Source organism: Vidua macroura, chromosome 3, assembly GCF_024509145.1.
Source record: "Vidua macroura isolate BioBank_ID:100142 chromosome 3, ASM2450914v1, whole genome shotgun sequence".
In the NCBI taxonomy this organism is placed as follows: domain Eukaryota; kingdom Metazoa; phylum Chordata; class Aves; order Passeriformes; family Viduidae; genus Vidua; species Vidua macroura.
Window position 1 is genome coordinate 12821003 of NC_071573.1, and position 18555 is coordinate 12839557.

At 37.2% G+C, this 18555-nt stretch overlaps 1 protein-coding gene across 8 annotated transcripts in view; it reads right to left on the reverse strand.

Moving 5' to 3' along the window:
- LTBP1 (latent transforming growth factor beta binding protein 1) overlaps positions 1 to 18555 on the reverse strand; it is a 183077-nt gene that overhangs the window by 106661 nt on the left and 57861 nt on the right. For 5 of the 8 annotated variants that reach the window (XM_053973833.1, XM_053973835.1, XM_053973837.1 and 2 more), the window contains one exon: positions 13417 to 13584. In XM_053973833.1, coding sequence (XP_053829808.1) covers positions 13417 to 13584 — 168 coding nt within the window. Of the gene's footprint in view, positions 1 to 13416; positions 13681 to 18555 lie in introns of those variants that run through there. The other 3 variants (XM_053973840.1, XM_053973839.1, XM_053973836.1) reach the window with 1 other exon arrangement.

The window sequence follows — 18555 nt, forward strand, 5'->3', positions numbered from 1 at the left end:
AACTAAGCAAAGGAAGGATTAATGGATCTAAGAAAGGCAACAATTTCCTCACTTGGGTCACCACTGTAAACTAAATCTCTCAATGGTCTCTTAAGGAACAGCCAACATATGATTGAACAAGCTTAATTATTTTTTTTTTTTACTATAAATGAACAGACATCCTTTAGAAATGTGGAGACAGGTTTAAGAAAACACAAACACTAAGTATTTTTCCCATCCTTGGGCATTTAATTGGTAATAGCAAGCTTTGATTCCTCTGGCATCCAAAATCCTTAACTCTTCTCAGTCTGGCACAGCTTGCTGGGTATCACTGTTCAAAATGAGCCAAGCAGGGAAGGTGCATCAAGATCCCCCCACAGGGAATCTCTGAATGGCTCAATACATAGAAAAAGAACATTTGCAAGATGAATTCCAATAAAGCTGCCACAGCGATGGCTTGGAAACACTAGTACAGGGCATGAAATCATCAACAAAGCAGCTGGGAAACCACTGATAAATACAGTTTGTTCATGTAATTGCATAATCTAATTTGTTTTCAATACTCAAACAACCTCGCACAGCTCCAGATAAACTAATTTAATCAAGTCCAAATGTTTTCATTTAATCAAAACAACGTGTAACAAAACAAATTCCAAGCACCTAAAGCCTTAAAAATAAAAGACTAAGCCTTAAATCCTTAAAAAATAGCCTATGCTTACCCAAACAAGCCCTTAGGATGGAAGGAAACTCCCTTCCTGTAACCAGTGTTAGAGAGAATGAAGATGGGTTTTGAAATGTTCCTCATCAGACTCTCCAAATTCCTTTTCTTTTACACCTCAGGGAACATATGAGTTTCCCTCACCACTCTTTGCTTTTTCTACTTACATGCTATCAACAATTCAAGCGTAAGCACTATTCAATCACACCAATAGGCTTGCCAAGGAAAACCTTGAACTGCTTATGTAGATTACAGTATTTCCACTGGATGCATCACAAAGAGCAGATTAATTTTGTCTCTGAGTACTGTGGTTATCCAGCATTACTACATGCCCCCCAGCTGTTTGGGCATCTTTCATCCACCCTGTTAACTAAGCACACAGAAAGCACAGGGACTCCTACACAGACCTACTGACTACAAATTGTCACACTGCCATATGCAACATTCTTATAATACAATGCTCTGAAACACCACAAGCTTTAGGTAAAAGTTGAAACCCAGAGGAGCCACATATGGATCTGCACAATTCCTCTAAACTTATTTCCACTTTCTAATTGCAGCAACCCTTACAGTAACTCAAAAAAGGCACAGAGGTGTGAACTACAGTAGTGATGCTATCTCCCTGGTTTAGACTCTTCTGTACCTTTTTTCCCTTTTTTTCTTAACTTGTGGTACCTCAACTTTGTAACTAATTGATCCTAAACTCTTTTCAGATTTCTGGTTGTAATTCAGAGGTGTTACATAAAGAAGTTGCCAGTTAAAAATTAATTATTTCATTACTTTAGTAGCATTCAGATAATCTTGATATCACAAACTTGTGCTTGGGGATGCAAAGGGAGAAAAGAAAATCATTAAGTGGCCTTAGAAGTACAATACCTCTGCATTCACCTCTGAATATATCCTAATGTTTGTATTTTGACTTTTAATATAAACATTCCATTGCAACATGAAAAAGCAATTTTAAAAAGTAGATCTGATAGCAAGAGCTCCAGCACCACATGTAAGAATGATTTTTTCTGCTCCGAAAACACTGAAACACTTCTGTGTTTTTCAGTGGTGTTACGCCACTGAAAACAGTGAAGTGATGCCCTGCTCCTGTGACTGGCCTAGTTACATGAACATGATACTGAAGACACTTGAGATCTTTCTTCCAGAAAGAGGTAAAATCTGCAACACTGCAGGGAAAAAAATTTGAACAGGAACCTAGCTCAAACCTAATTGTATGTTAAAAATCCACGCAGCTACTAAACTGGGTTCTCAGCTATTGCAAATTAATATGGTTACTGACTCCATTAGAACTTACCTTATATTTTTAAACTAATATTACCAAGGGATCTTTATAAAAAGTAATGCACCCCCACTTGGGAATGGGATCATAAATAGTGCTATTTAACCAGGTAAGCAAACCAAATTACTGCCAAAATAAGCTAGTTTGTGGTGCTATTCCAGTCTGCATCCTGCATGTTTTTTGGAGCTAACGGAGGCTACACTGTCAACTATGGAACATCCTGATACTGAAATTTGGGAAGCAAGTTCACATCATAAAGGACAAGGCTGCAATATGTTATAGAGAAATACATATTTTTGAGTGAGCATCATGATCAGCAAGAAATCCAGAATGAACATGCACTAGATAATTTCATTGTACTACTCATCTGTCTTCCTCAGTTTTAACTCACTACTTTAAAACAGCTCAGGAAGAAAAGTTGGATGTTGAGAACTAGAAGATGTGTACACAAAGTCAACCAAGAGACATACAATATATCTCCAGGTATTTAATTCATCTCTCATGGTGGGTCCCAATGGGATGGGAGTCTCATTGGCCCTGTATCAGATCCTTCCAACCTCATGTAATAAGCCACCTATCCTCAGCCATGTCAAATGCAACATAGGTGTAGGTGCTGTGTAGGTGCCTGACATGTGTAGGTGCCAACAGCTGCCAATAAAACTCTTATTGTTACAGTCTAGAAAGAACAGGATGGATGAAAAACAGTCTTAGAATATTCAAATACTAGCAGGAAAATAAAATGTGTGCTGTGGCATGGAAAATGGCCTAAAGCTGTGCTTACTCAATAGAGAAAGGGTATAGCAAAAATTATGGTAGTTGCAAATGACTGACAGGAGGATTCTTACTAACAGGCATGATGCTTAGTCAATCCTTGCTAACCTGCTTCTAATATTCCCAGTATCTGAGATGATTCAGATACTATTTTGGGAGGCAAGGAGACACTGCTAAGGAGTGATCTGAGTCACTCCTACACTGATCATAGGTGGCAAATTTATTGATGTTATTAGACATCACCCTGATATACTGAGTATATCACAACAGTTAGGTTTAGACTCAGTGTACTAAGAAAAACAAAAACCCACCAGTTGCTGTTTATCAGGAATTAATGCCTTACAAATGGCCAGGGTCAGACCTTTGATAATGATGCTAAAACATACAAAAAACTGACTCCAGACATTTCTTTGGATTTCTAGTGTATTGATATTTATTTTCCTCAGAAATAAAATAACCAGGAAAAGCTGGCTTTAGAAGGGTAACAAATTAGCACCCTTGCTTAAAACAAGTGTGCTGCAGTATAAAAACTTTATAAGTATCAATTTAAGCAGTCCTGAATAACTTCTTAGTTGCCATCATCAAAGTAGGAATATTGACATCAAGATGCACAGTGTCAGATGAAAACTACCCTTCCAGTGCTCCCAGGGTTTTTAAGATCTACCCTTCTGTATAGTGTTTTGTGTGCCTGAGCATGTGTAATACTAACATGTATTAGTTAATGTTGTTGAAACATACCCATTTTCAGTAGAACAAGAATTCAAGAGAAGGACAGATAAAAATGAAGAGCAAGCATCTTTATTGCTACAGGATCCTTCCAGACTGTATTCTTCCCTTCAGGTGCCAGCTGAACAGCCCTATCCACCTTTAAGGACAACAGGATTAATGAGTAATTTGACCATAATGACACTAGGCTGTCATTGCTCATGCACTGTTACAATCTGAAGACATCAGTGAACTGATTCTCTGCTCTGACACCTATTGTCCTGTTAGGCTATTTCCAAAAAAACAGATTGGACTCTCACATGGAGCAACAGCCTGTAGCATAAGGCAGAGAAAAGAGCTCCTCCTAGACATCTAACTACTTGATTACCATCAGACAAAACAGCACCATGTTCTGAGAAACACTGGTCATGCTTCTGTTATGCAAAGCCTCTGAAGACCACAGAAGTAGTAAAGCTGACACTGGCCAGGGACATCAGCATCCTTACAATTTCTGGCAACTGAATAATGGATATTTAAGCTGATGTGCTGGCTTCAGCTGGGGGAGAGCTAATTTTCTTCAGCAGGCCAATAAGGACATCCACAAGCCAACTTGCCATACAGGTGCATCTCGTAACCCACTCACAGCTAGGCTCTTGACTGAGCTATCTTGGTATGGTTTGGTGAGCCAGATGAATCCCTCAAATGGTCTATAAACACTGATCTACTGCATCCCACCATACCACAAGACTAATAATAATAACAAAATTATGTTTAAAATAGAAAAGCCACAGAAACCGTAGTCATTACAAAAATTTCCAAACATCAGGAGACTGGTCTCTGATTACTGTAGCATTACCACAGTGCTCATTTTGGTGTAAAAACATCTACAAGAAGAATAAAGTAAGAACAGACTCTTCAAAGTGGATATTCATTAGCATACAAATAGCAGCTCATAATCCAGGCATTCATGGAAGTTAAAAAACATGAAAAACATAGGCTATGATTTTCTGGCATTGGCTACATCACAAGAAATTAGAAAGTTTTCTAGGGAGTTGACCTTGCGGCAGTGACACAATGTGAGAATGGGATGGATATTGCTCAGAGTTTGAGTAATAAATTAGGTCATCAGAGACCAGTGAAAAGCTAGAGACTCAAATCCTGGAGTTCTGAGAGGAAAAGAGAGAAGTCATTGCTAGTGAATAGGAAGGATAAAGGTTACTCTGCACAGAATGTACAGTTGGAAATTTATTTAAAAAAAACCCACAACTTCATTACCCATTGTGGTTCTTATAACCATAATAGATGTATAAATTGTGGCACAAGCTGTGTAAACCTAAAACACAGTCAATGCTCTGCCTGGTCATGTCCAGTTCCAATCAACTTAACCATGCACCAAATTCCCCTGAGCTGTGTACAACCTCATTGAGAAGCTTCACACCACAATGTTGTACCCAACCCTGTGCGCTGAAATGTGTACAAGTATGAAAAAATCCCTCTTCCCCCTTGTCACAAAAGGCTTTTTTTGTAACTCTGGTTAGACAGAAGATGTTCTAGCACCTACATTTATAGCATCTAACATAACAAACTGAATTTAATATACTCAAACAATAAATAAGATAGATGCAATGGACACATTAATTGCATAAAGGTAGTATTACAGCTTATGTTATGAAGCTGGTCTCCCCTGTTTACCTATACCAGCAGCTTCCAAAGCAGGGTATGCTCATCCCACACAGTGTGCCAGAAAATGCACTGGGATGCAGGAAAGAACTATGTTTTGTACCATTAATAAATAAAATGAATTCTCAAAAGAGTTCACTTAGTCTTTTTCTCATCCATCTTTACTTTCTATTTTGTCTATGGTTTATAATGGACAAATAGATGATATATACAGTAGTAGGTGTATATAATTTATAAATATATACATATTGGAGAGAGTGTTCAAAATATTTTACTGATAGGAATGTACAACCATTTGCTCTATACATTCTATGGATGGAGGTAGTCCTTCTCAGGGAGAAGTCAAAGAACTCATTTCTAAATGATGAGATGCACAGCTGCTAAAGTCCCCCTAAACTTGAAGTACCTGAGTAATATCAAATACAAAAATTTGATTTAATAGCTCATCTTAACATCTTTAAATTAAACTGAAAATACAACCAAAATGAGAAATCAACAAATTATTTGGATGAGTAAAATATAGATGAGAAATACTCTGGGTTCTTAAAACTCAATCCTCTTCCTGTGCAATCAGAAAATATCCACTTTTCTTTCTATTTGTCGACTAGCAGCCCTCAAGACTTCGCAAGGGATGAGTGGGGAAAAGAAAAAAAAAAAAAGAGTTTAGATCTCCCATAGACTTCAACTTGATTCACATATCCGTGGTCGAAAGTTCATGGTCCACCCTCTTAACAGGTTTTTATGGATATATAGAAAACCCACTGAATTTAAGTGTGTACATAATGAAGATAAAGTTCATGTTTCAAAAGAAAAATCCAGGAATCCCAGTGCCTGTACAAAATAGGACTCTCAAGTACAGTGATACTCAAATCTAAGAGCTAATTACAGGTGGAACGGATAGATGAACACTAAACAGACTACTAAGGCACAGAGATGGGAATTTTCTGGAGCAAAATAAAAAAACAGAACAAACAGTAGAAAGGCTGAATGGGGAAAGACTGTGATCAACAGAGAAGTGATAGCTGCTTGCTTCCTTCTGACTGTGCTAAGCCCAGAAGGACACATTAAATACAAACCCATTTGCTAAGAAACTTATTAATGATAAATGCCATATATATTTTAACATGTAGAGAAACTTTCCAGACTCTTTCTTCTGTACTTGCATAATTTAGAGGCAATTTCTTATTTAAGCCGACATTGGCATATACTTGATCTCCAGTGAGGAATGTGCAAGGTAGTGTGTCTATATGAATATGCAACAATGTAATCATTCAAATAAATGCACCCTTAGTTCTCTTTTTACAGTACTTCAAGTCAGATGTACATAAACTAATCTCTATAAATTAAAACCATATATAGTAAAATACAACACTATGCATTTTAACTTAGTGTTCTGTTTTGCTTTAACTTTAAGGGAAACATACTCCACGTGTTTTTGAATGGCTGCAGGTGCGGATTTTGTACCATTTCCACTTGTGGTTTTTCCTATGACTGCACATCCAAAACTGTGTTCTCTGTAATAGATGTTTTGGGGAGTACTCTGAGAGCAGATGGACTTTCGCTTCATGGTGATGGTCTGAAGTCTTTAAGGTGAGCATGGGAGCTTTGGAAACAAGTTGCTAACAGACTTGTATGAGTTCAACCTCATTAAAATCATCTGACTGAACAATCTCTTTTCTATAAATTAGCATCTGGCCTCCACTGGAATCTGAGGTAAAGATGTCAATTTTGAATAATTATTTTAAGATTATGAAGAAAGAGCTCACAGATGCTGTAAGTTCCATGGCAGAAACCAAAACTATTTCTTGATGACAAGTTCTGATAAATACATGGGGGAATGAAAGCATTCTTTTTGAACAGATGTGGATATCAAAACCAACAAAATTGTTAAAATACAATTTTTCTTAGTAACTTTAGCACTGGAAGTCCATAATTGAAAATGCATTAAAGCCCTGAGTTTTGCTCAGCCTATGGAATGGTACACAACATTACAGGATAGAATTGTAGTGCACCAGTATTTCAGATTAGAAAAGCCTATACTATACTACCTGGACTGTAAGTAAATTAATTCATTCTGCTGTCAGCTCAGATTTATTTATAGAACAAAGGGAGACTGGAAAAAAGAAATGTCTTTTGAATTCATGGTCATAACTGGTTACTCCCAAATAATTTTGCATTGGCTCTTCAGGATAGGAAATGCCTTTATCCTACTATCTTCTATAAGGCATAGAATAACTAATAATAATAATCTCACTGTTGTCATTGTTTAGCTACTCAGTTCACTGTCTGAGGAAAAATTCTTGGCCTTCATTTTGCTACAGCTATTACAATCTTGCTGCAAGAATATTTCTAGCATGGTCATCATTTGTACAGATTAAATTTCAAATTGCCAGATAAAGCAGTGGATAAATCCTAATGTCCTTTTTGTATTTTTTTTTCCTGAGGCACACACACTGGCAGACTCACCAACTTCTTTGACTACTGTTGAAGAAAGTTTAAAAAGTTATTCTTTTAGCCAAGGTGTCCAAGAATTCTGAAGTTTTCATGCATATATTAAAGGAAATAATATTTCATCTGGCAGCAAAAAAAGCATAAACCAACAAAGCCTGACAAGGCACAAATTATAATTACTGCAAGAACAGAAGAAACAAAGCTTTTACCAAATAAGGCTACAAAGTAGCTACCAGAGACAGTAAAAGGACAAAAGTGATAATAGTAAAGGAATAATAAAGTTCTTGCATCACAACTTCATATTTGCAAGTTCAAGTACAAAACTCAAGCTATTTCAAAGTAACACTTCATTCTTACCCACGGAGAATATTTAGTAAAAAACCCCATTAATTATTATATGCTGTTCTTGAGCTATGTAGTTTTTCCAGAAATAAGCTTCTCTTCAATTAGGTTGTCTGATGGAAACATAAAGTTGACATGAAGTTGAAAATAAAAGCATTTTATAAAATTAAAATAAAATCACTTCTCACTTATGTTACCAAAAGAAATTTTAAAAATATCTGCATGACATGTGTTAATAATTATTTTAAATCCTCCACATGTTTATCTGCTACGTCTCAGATGAAGCCACAGGAATAGTGTTTTGCTGGGGCAGAGTTACATAGGTCAGACATGATGAGTTACCTGCACAGGCTGACACCATTCACCAAATAGCAAACACCACTTCAAAACGGAGAAGAAAGTGTCTCTTCTAACATGTTACCTTTCTAGCAACTCTTACTAAACCCAGTAAAACAAAGGAGTAAAACATGATGGGTTAAAAACTGAAGCTGCCAGAAGAGACTATGACCATAAATTCCAACAAATCTACACAAACACTTCTACAAGATGCTGGTCTTTTATATGTGTTTACATGTCATCAAATTAGCTTTCTAATACTATTTAAAATATGCCTTTTCACCAAAAGGATACTAGAAAATCCTCCTCAAATATCAGTGTTACAGCTCCTCTTCTGTGTAGTAGGATATGTGCAGTATGCATAATAAGGAGCAAAGAATTAACAACTTTAATACCAAATGGTAGCAAGAAAACCCAAATCACTTCTCTTGGACTTTCTGTCATATCTAAACTACAGAGAAAGGGAGTTGGCTGGCTTGCCAACAGGCTGCCTTGCTTGCAGGTAATTGCCATTTTTAACCAACACTACTCTTCGATAATGCCTGAAGTGCTTGAAGAAAAAGCAATGCTACTCCTACAACACTAACCGTAATTCATGATCACATAGGTCTGAAAAAAATTCAGGAATTCTGTCAACATTCTGTAAAATAACTGCTTTAAATTTTCACAATTCTAAATAATTATGCTTACTAAACTCTTTCCTAGATAGGAAATTCTGTTAGAATAATAATTACATAGTGGGTCTTCTTACTAAATTTCCTTTGAATAACCTATTGTTTTAAAATGTATTGGTCAAAATTGCTTTCAACAGAAGACCAAATAAAATTTGAGCAAAATGCTTCTGCTGCTTCTTGGAAGTTTCAGTCTATATGTAATTGGAAACTTCTGGACAATCTCCATTATCTAAAAACATTTACACAGAGTCAACACAGTAAAGCTCGAAAATTTTTTGGTAGAAAATTACAATAGGAAAAGCGCCAAAATTCAAGCGGCAACATAATTTAAGCATTATTGTAATAGAGTACAGAATATCCAGGTCACTGTGATCCATGCTGAAAGTTTCAGAATTTATGATTAAATATGAAAGACCAGATACATTTTTATTTAAGACACCATGTTCACCTGGAGAAGGCTTCAAGGTGATCTCACAGCAGCCTTCCAGCATCTAAGGGAGCCTACAAGAGAGCTGGAGAGGGACTTCTTACATGATCATGGACAGGACAAGAGGGAGTGGCTTTAAATTGAAAGACGGTAGATTTAGATTAGACAGGGGAAGAAATTCTTTACTATGAGGGTGGTGAGGCCCTGGCACAAGTTACCCAGAGAAGCTGTGGATGCCCCATCCCTGGAAATGTTCAAGGCCAGGTTGGATAGGGCTTTGGGCAACCTGGTCTAGTGGAAGGAGTCCCTGCCCATGGCTGGGGGTTGGAACTCTAAGATTTTAAAGGTCCCTTCCAACCCAGACCCTTCTATAATTCTATGATTCTGTTTCCTTATTTGACACAGATACTGCCAAGTGCTCAGACACAAAATTTTTATAGAAAGATATGCACTTTCACTGGCAAGCATGCAACTTTGACTTCTCATTTATAACAGTTTGAATGAACCACTTTAAATGAGATGCAGGGCTGCAAATGAACAGTGAATATGAACCTAAGTATTAAATGACTGCTTGCTTTACTAAGTTCTGTCATTCCTGTTCAATGAATGAAGCACAGATCCCTTGGGAAAAATCTATAATTAAATAAATATACATAACAGTGGGGGGGAAGGCATGAAAATATTAATTTGGGCATTTACTAATTCCTTATTGCTTCATTTTACAGTTACAAATTAGTCATTGCCCTCCCACTCCTTACAGGAAGAGAATTCATTTCAAAATTGGAATGTGGAATAATTTTGAGTAGAAACAGGACACCTCACTGAGTAACTTCAACACTCAGAGAAACAGAAAACTCATGTGCTATTCTATTCCCTTTCCTATGCACACCTATTGACCCTGTTTTACAAGCCTCAGTAGATGTATCAGGACTGAAATACCATATAAACTGCACATGCATCAATCCAATTGAATAATAAGATGCATTTATTCAGCAGAAGTTTCCACTCAGATTAAATGCTTTCATTCTCCAAGCCAATGAAATATTGGAGGTTGGTTAGTTTAGTTGCAACATATCCCATTCACAAAATGAAACTGCAAAAAACCCCAAAGTTTCACTGAAGCAGCCTGGCAATCAAAGAGGTCATTCCTTTTAAATACCAAGCTTTCATCACCTTAAATTGCAGTGCTAGGAGCTATTCTTCGCCACAGCCAAAAATCTCAGCCACCTGAAAAGCAGCATTCCCCCCAGTCCTTCCCTTGTTGTGGGTTTTTGTTTTTAATGGCTTATCCATATTGTATAAAATTTTCAGGAAACAGGATTTGTTTCTTGCCTGGGCTCGCTGCTACCAAACTTCAGCTGAATTGACAAACTGAGCACATTTTAAGAATCTGAAACAATCCATGACAAATCTTGAGTAGCTGTAGTACAGATATTGCAACTTATTCTCTCTGAAAATGCAGTGCTTACAAAGTTCAGCACAAAGCTGAAAAGAAACAAAAAATTTTACTCTGGCTCATTATTACAAATAATTTATTATTAAGAACAAGGCAAACTGATGTCTAACTAATCTGTCATCTGAGAACCTGAATTCAGTCTCGTGTACTAGAATGCTGCTCCTGCTACAGAAATGCATTTTAAACTTTTACAAATAGGGCATGTGACTGTTTTCTCTGGTTTTAGGAATAACAAATATTTTTTAAAAAATATACTGAAAAAGTGCTGTTCACTGCTTTAAATATGTATTTCCTTACATGACATTCTGTTTCATGGGTGCATTTTAAATACCAAGTCATCTAAATCAGAATTTCCACACATTATGGCTTAACAGTAAGTAAAGAATTTTAGAACAGGGACTTCAAAGCAAAATTATGAATATTATACAAGTTAAACATAATTCAGCTCTTAAAAATATAACAAAAGTTAATGATCTTGGAAGACACAAATTACTTCTGCTTTATGTATCAGGAGATACCAGGACAAGCCTAAGCTAGTGAGAGGCACTACTTAGAGAACAGATATGAAAAAATATTTCAGTAGTATGTATTTAAAACTCTGATTCAAAATCTCCTGAAAACTGTGATTGGTGAAACAATTCAATCTACAGTTATAGGATTCCTCTTTTCTAGTTATTAAGAAGTTCATGCAGCATTTTTATATTTATTTGGAGATCCTTTAAGTGCTAGTTCAGACCTTCTTATTCTTCTGTGAAAATGACAATACCTAGAGCTGCACTAAACACTTATTGTCTTTTAAATGTAGTAGGGAAGATAGCTAACAGGCAAGCTAAAATCCTTATCCATGTGTAGCAACTTGCTTCTATACATTTTTCAACAGAAGACTCCCTTATCTTTCCATCGAGGACTACAATAGGCTGCTTTTGTTGAATGTTTCTAGCAGCCCATTGTACCCAGTGCACCAGAGCTGCGTGGCCTGAGGCCAGGAAGGAAGGTGTGGAACACGTCTTCACAGGTCGATTTCCACTCTCCAAGTTTTCAAGTATTTGAGAGAAGGTCATGTTACAGCACAGATTTACATAGCAGACAAGTTACATGACTGCCTGTTCTCAGCATTTCATAATTTCAATAGAAAAATTAGGTCAAATGAAAGAGGGTAAGAATAACCCTATCCTTTCATGCTAGTCGGAAAATTAAACAAAAAACTTATTTAGCTGGGGTTCTTGCCAAAACCTTGGTAAAAATCTGCATTGGCAGTAAACACAAATTAAAATTATAAGATTTACCATTCCTTTACAAAATACTTTTTTTTTTTTAGTGCCTCCAAACAACCACAAACAAACCCCAAAATTTGCTGTTCTTGTTTTAAAACACTGGTTTTACTATTAGTCCAAAAACACATAGATTTTTACAAACATGCATACTATGAAGGAATGAGTTTGTAACTTCAAGGGCTTTCCCCCACAGCCTGACAGTCTAGTAGGAGTGTTAAAAGAGGGAACTGCTCTTTGTATCATCTGTCCAGAAGAAAAGAATAATAATTTCAAATGGTTTCCCCCCCTACCCTCAGAGCATGAAATACACTGCACTTGAAAAACGGCAATATTGGCCAGCCTCAGCACTGCCTGAACTCTATGTTTATTCTAGACAGCAACTAAAATTACAGTGTTCATATCTGGCATTCTTTGACTAGAAATTTGCAAATTTTTTTTAAGAAAACAACACTATGATATTTTCAGGGTAGCTACAAAATTACTTTCCAAGAGCAGCTCAGGGTATTTTAATGTGAAATGACAAATTTGAAGTGTTTACATATATACCCATATATCTGTATATCTTAACTTACAAGGTAAATAATTGCACACAAATGCCTATTTAATATACAGTTAAAATATGCTTATCATTATCCTAGGTAGCTTTCAGGATTTGTTTCAACAGAGTCAAAGAGTTGTAGGGTTTAGTCTGGCATACTGTTGATACTCTTACTGAGCAAGCAGAAAGAATAAACATTAACAAAGAAATTACTGGCTTCAATAACTTTAATTAGGCTTAACATTATTTCAGTTTCTAAAAATGCCAAATATGAAATCCGACTTACTTTCAGCAGTAAGAAAAGTTTTAAGCTGCTGCATATTTAAGAAGCGTTGTAGTTTTAAGGAGCTGCTGAACAAATTTTTGAAGACAGAGTCACTGTTAGCTGTTCACTAGGTTTTATGTGGATTTGATACATATTAAACACGTAAAAAAGAGGATATACAACTTTTTGTGTAATCTGTCATTTTCCCTATTTACTAACACAAACTCTGAGGAAGGAATTTTACCGAAAGCTTCAGCTCAGCATGTTGCATCCCTGCAGCTTAAAATTCAGATGAAAAATATGGGAGCTTTTTTCCTCTGACACAAAAGGAACTTTTGGGAGCATTTCCGAAGGACACCAGAAAGCTTGTCTAGCATACAATGGTTCCTACTCAGCAGAGCCCTCCAAACAAAGACTAACAGATGCACAACTGGTATTAATAACAAAACATCTCCTCCCTCTGTTAGTCAAGAGAGGACAGCTAAGGACAAATACAGTTTCAGGGTACTTACCTACTCGGAAGTTAGTGGCTGTCAGAGTGTCAGCAGCATGGCCGTTTTCACTGATGAGGGTGGTTGTATTTCCCTTCTCACAGTTGTTCTGACAGTTGCCTTTGGTACAAGTCACTTTACAGATGCTGGGTGTAAAGACCACCTTGATGCGACCAGTGTGATTTCCCACTGTCAGCGGAGGCAAAGAGAAAAAGAAAAATAAACAGATCACTTTGGTATCCATTGATTGCCTTCAAAAAGTTTTTTGGGGAAAAAAAAAAAGGCACGGGGGGGGGGAAGGCGACAGGTCTACAGGAGGAGGGCAGTCTGCAGTGCTCTCTCTCATAGATCTCCAGTGGTGTCTCTGAAACAGGAGTAGGAAGCTTAGCAAACAGAACTCCGGGATCCGCTCCAAAACCACATTTAAAGTCAAGTCACTGGAGTGGGATTAGTAATCACAATGCTGCACTTTATTCACAGGCAGACAAAGAGCAATACCAAGGGCATGACAGCTTAAATAGCCAACCCTGACAGGCAGATGTAATGTAAAGAGCTGGCTGTGCACCTAGAGGTGAATAAACTCTTGTGTACTCCTACATACTTTTCCTGTTTCTGCACTTATTAAGTCACTATTTGTAGCTCAACCCCTGGAAACGTTTTAGGCATGCGGCATGTCTGAAAACATCTGTCTCAAATCTCCTGGCACCCCAGCCTGAAGTGGTCAAACCTTGTGACGCAGCTGCCTGGACCCATTTTTTCTTCACGTTTTTTTGGCACTATTTTTCCACAAGAATCTACGTATTATAGGCTGAGCTCCACTGTCAGCCTTTGTTTTAGTAATAAATAGCTCAGAAAAAAGAGTGAGAATTACCAGTGCTTTAAAATACTGAGATCAAAGATAAAAAATGGCTAGATTCTCTTTTTTTTTATATACCTCCCTGTAGTCATTTTAAAAAAACCTTGAATGCAATAAAGACTGCACAAGCACTAATTTGTTATTAAGCTAGTTATAAGAATTTTTTGTTACAGAATTATATGTAAAACCAGATGTATTTGATTCTATACCTAACAGCGGAAGACAAAAACTGTATTAAAACTACTTACTAGGAAAAATGGGGAGAAGAACAGATTCCATTTGCAATTATTTAAAAAGAAAACATTTTGTCCTCTGCATACTACTAATAAATCCAGCAAGTTCTTCAAAATATATCATAGCATCTTATTGGAAACTATTAATAAGTACTTTCATATCAAACCTAAGAATGCCAAGAAATAACACACAGAAAGAGAAGGATCTCTTCTTCCTGATGTCATAGAAATAAAAAAGTTGCTGGATAGTTGCCTAACCTAGTTCATGAAATACCTTCCAGACAAACACTTTTTTGAAAATATCGAGAAAATCTTACAAATCTTCCCATTTCAAAAGAATATAAAGCCTCCTTATTTTTGGCTCTTCATAAACAAAGAAATTTAAGCCATTGTGCCGATTGTTTTGTCTGCAGTAAAGGCATTGCTCTATTTGAACAGCAGCTGTAGTACAGATGCTCCCACCTTATTCTCCCTAAAGAATGTTTAGAAAAGGAAGAGCCTTGACAGATAGAAGAATAAAACATTTCGATCAAAGGCTAATATTGTGATTTAGAAGACATCTTGGATTTTAGGATGCCACGCATTTCTCACAAAAATAAATACACCTTAAACAGATATAAGGGACCTATGAACTGCTGAGGGTAGCATTTTTAAGCTTTGCTTTTTTACAGCATAGCTTCACAAGCAATATTGCCATCTTTCTGTTTTACTTGCATAGTTTTATATATTTTCCTAGAAAAGAGTCCATTTTATATCTTATATTTTCAGACATTTTAGCAATACTTTTCCTTTAGGATGTGATCTAATTAAAAAAACAGGGTTAGTTGAGTCAGAAAAGTCAGTCCTGCCTACACTGTAGAAACCAGCATCGGGGGATCCAAACAAGCTTTCTGGCTTAGCTAAAAAAACCAAACAAATAATTTGACTTTGTCAGTGTTGGAAGGGCAGAAAATGCAGAACTCAATATGAGATGAAGCTTACAGGGCAAACACTGAAACTGAATGGTCACATGGATTGCGTTGCTATGGCATCAGGAAGGAACATGGAAGAAAAGTGGAAGCCATGTGGGTCTGATTCTTCTACCTGATACCAGAGATGTTGTGTACAAACCAAGTACACCTCCTACCAAGAAATATTCTGTACGTGTGCACAAAGAACAGAAGGTTTGACCACAGTCCCACCACAGCACCTGGCACAACCGTAGTTAATGAGTTATAAGAAATACTGCCATTTTCTATCTACCCAGGAGATGAGAACTCGACATGAAATTGTGCAGGGACAGATCAACAAGTTTGTCGTCCTCACCCTCCCAGAGGGACAACTTTCAGTAAGTCTTGTCCCCTCAGCTCTGCTGACTGTTGACTTGGGACACAAAGCTCATGAAGACAATAGTGTTGTTTGTGCTAAATACACCTAGTCTGCAGTTAATGCATTTGGCATGAGCAATCCAGAAGAAACATCCACATGTGTTGCATTCAATAAAATGTTCTATTTGTGAACCCAAGCAGCTCTTTTGAATGTGACCCAACTAAAAGCGCAATAGATTGTCTGCACACCCAGCATCAGGCCCAGAGTTATGTTTTTGAAATAGTAAAGATGAAACTAAATCATCATTTAATTCTCCTTCACAGTATTCTGTGAGTGCTGAGCTATAGTAAGAACAGTTGGGCATAGTGTTCACAACAACAAAAATTTTAAAATAATTTTTATCACATAGTTTAGGTTTTACCAGAAAATCCTATAGCACAATAATTTTAGTAAAAGAGATGCCTTTTTATGAGAGCCGACGGATATCGTAAAAATTGCTTTTCGATGCTTTTGGATGAGAAAATACTAGTAATCTAAGTTTGGGATTAATAGTAATCAAAGAGTACTTTCAAAAACACAGATCAATATCTAGAGGGCTAAAGAGTAAAACAATGTTTAAATGGAATTTTTCAGGAAGAAGTCTTAAAAACAACATGATGAAAGCCCTAGCCTCTACTAATATTGAAATCATTATTCAGCAAAGTTGAGTTTGAAGGTACTTACACAGAGTCCAACTCCTGGTTCTGGCACAGGACACCCCAAGAGTCACATCATGTGCCTGAGAGCGTTGTCCAAACGCTTCTTGGGCTCTGTCAGGCTGGTGCTGTGACCACTTCCCTGGGGAGACTCTTCCAGTGCCCGACCACCCACTAGGAGAAGAGCCTTTTCCTAATATCCAGCCAAAACTTTCCCTGACACAACTTCAGGCCATTCCCTAGGGTGCTGTCAATGGTCACCACAGAGCAGAGATCAGTGCCTGCCCCTCCTCTTCCCCTCATGAGGAAGGTGTAGCTGCAGTGAGGTCTCCCCTCAGTCTCCTCCAGGCTGAACAGACCAAGTGACCTCAGCTGCTCCTCATATGGCTTCTCCTCAAGGCTCTTCTTTGGACACTGTTCAATTGCTTTATAGGCTTCTTATAGTGTGGCACCCAGAACTGTGTTGAAGAGCACTGACCCTAAAATGTAGCCCTATAGACACCCACCAGTCACCAGCCTGATGTAACCCCATTTACTACAACCCTTTGTGCTTGACCTGTCAGCTGGTTGGTAAACCATCACATGATGTGTTTATCTAGCTGTCTGCTAGTTATTTCGCTATAAAGCAATTTCGCAGATATTCCTGTTTTGATAGTTGCAAAAAGACAGAAATAAGATACCTTCATATTCTTTAGACATGGGAAGATTTTCTCCATCTTTCTTAGATTTATGAAAACTATAAAAACACTTAGTTTGCTCTCCCTCCCTAGTAGGCCACAGCTTTTAACTTCAATTCTTTTGAAGACATTTAGGATGGATACAAAGCTAAGGCCTCTGAGCTTAAAAACTGATCAGCGTTTGAGGAACTGATTCAAGGCAGAGATGTCACTATCATTCTTCTCTGCAGTTGAAGAGAAGTAAACTGTGCTATCCTCACAGATTCTGAGGCTTAAGGGCCCTGACATTGAGCTTAATACACACAGATTCAATTTTAAAAAAAGACCACAAGCCCTTCTCCTGAAAGGAAGCTTTTAGTAGAAACTTCAAGTTTAGACTCTTGGACTTCCTTGAATCTCCTCTTCTGTATTTTTTTTCCCCTCCTCTTCTCCAAAGAGGAAAATTCAATTCTAAATGAGAAACTATCCTTCAACATCTGTTAGCTGATTTTTTAGTATTAGTGCTAAACCCCACAATTTCATGCTAGGAAAGGACCGATACTGCTACAGCCTTAACCTCTTTTGACTTTCAACTAGCTCATATTAAAGGACAGTATATTTTTAAGCATAGAGAATATTTTCTTCAAACTCCAGAACCTCTACTGATGATGCCACTGTGACATAGGCATGACAGAATCTGCAACTTAGATTACCTCAAATCCATTTCATGAAAAAATATAAGACCAGATAAACAAACAAGCCTAATAAAAAAAAAAAAAAAAACAAAAGTAGAAGATGCAAACACCAAATAAATAGCAAAAATACTGAAGAAAATGGCCAAACTAAAGACAGATCATTGTTTTAATAAAGACAGGACAATCAAGATGACTAACAGTGGATAAAACTTCATCCCTCAGCTAGACAGCAAAGTCACAATGAGATTCAGCCAACAGCGCCATCATCCTGCCTCCCAGTCCAGGCTCTCTTATGCTTAAGAGCTCTGTGATACATTTGTCAAAAGAGATCAGTGGAAGAACGCACCCATAATTTCCAAAATCCATAAAACTCTTGAGCCAGATTAAAAAAAAAAAAAAAAAAAAAAAGTCTGGGTAAAGTGATGAGATTTCAGTTGAAAGTTGGCATGGTATGTGTGTGATTTTTTTCCATCTCCGTAAGTCACTATGATATAATATCATGAACACAGCAAACTCCTGCTGTGATAAATTTATGATTTAGCAACAACTAAGGAGAACTGGAAAATGCAAGCAAAAGGATTTCTTAATAGAAGCCTTTCTGCCCCCACTATCCATTATGATGATTTTTTTCCCCCTGCATTAGCAAAAAAGGTGAAGCAGTTAAGACAGGGCAGGTGGCAGGTTTTATGTTCAGGTGGCCACAATAGCTTACACAGC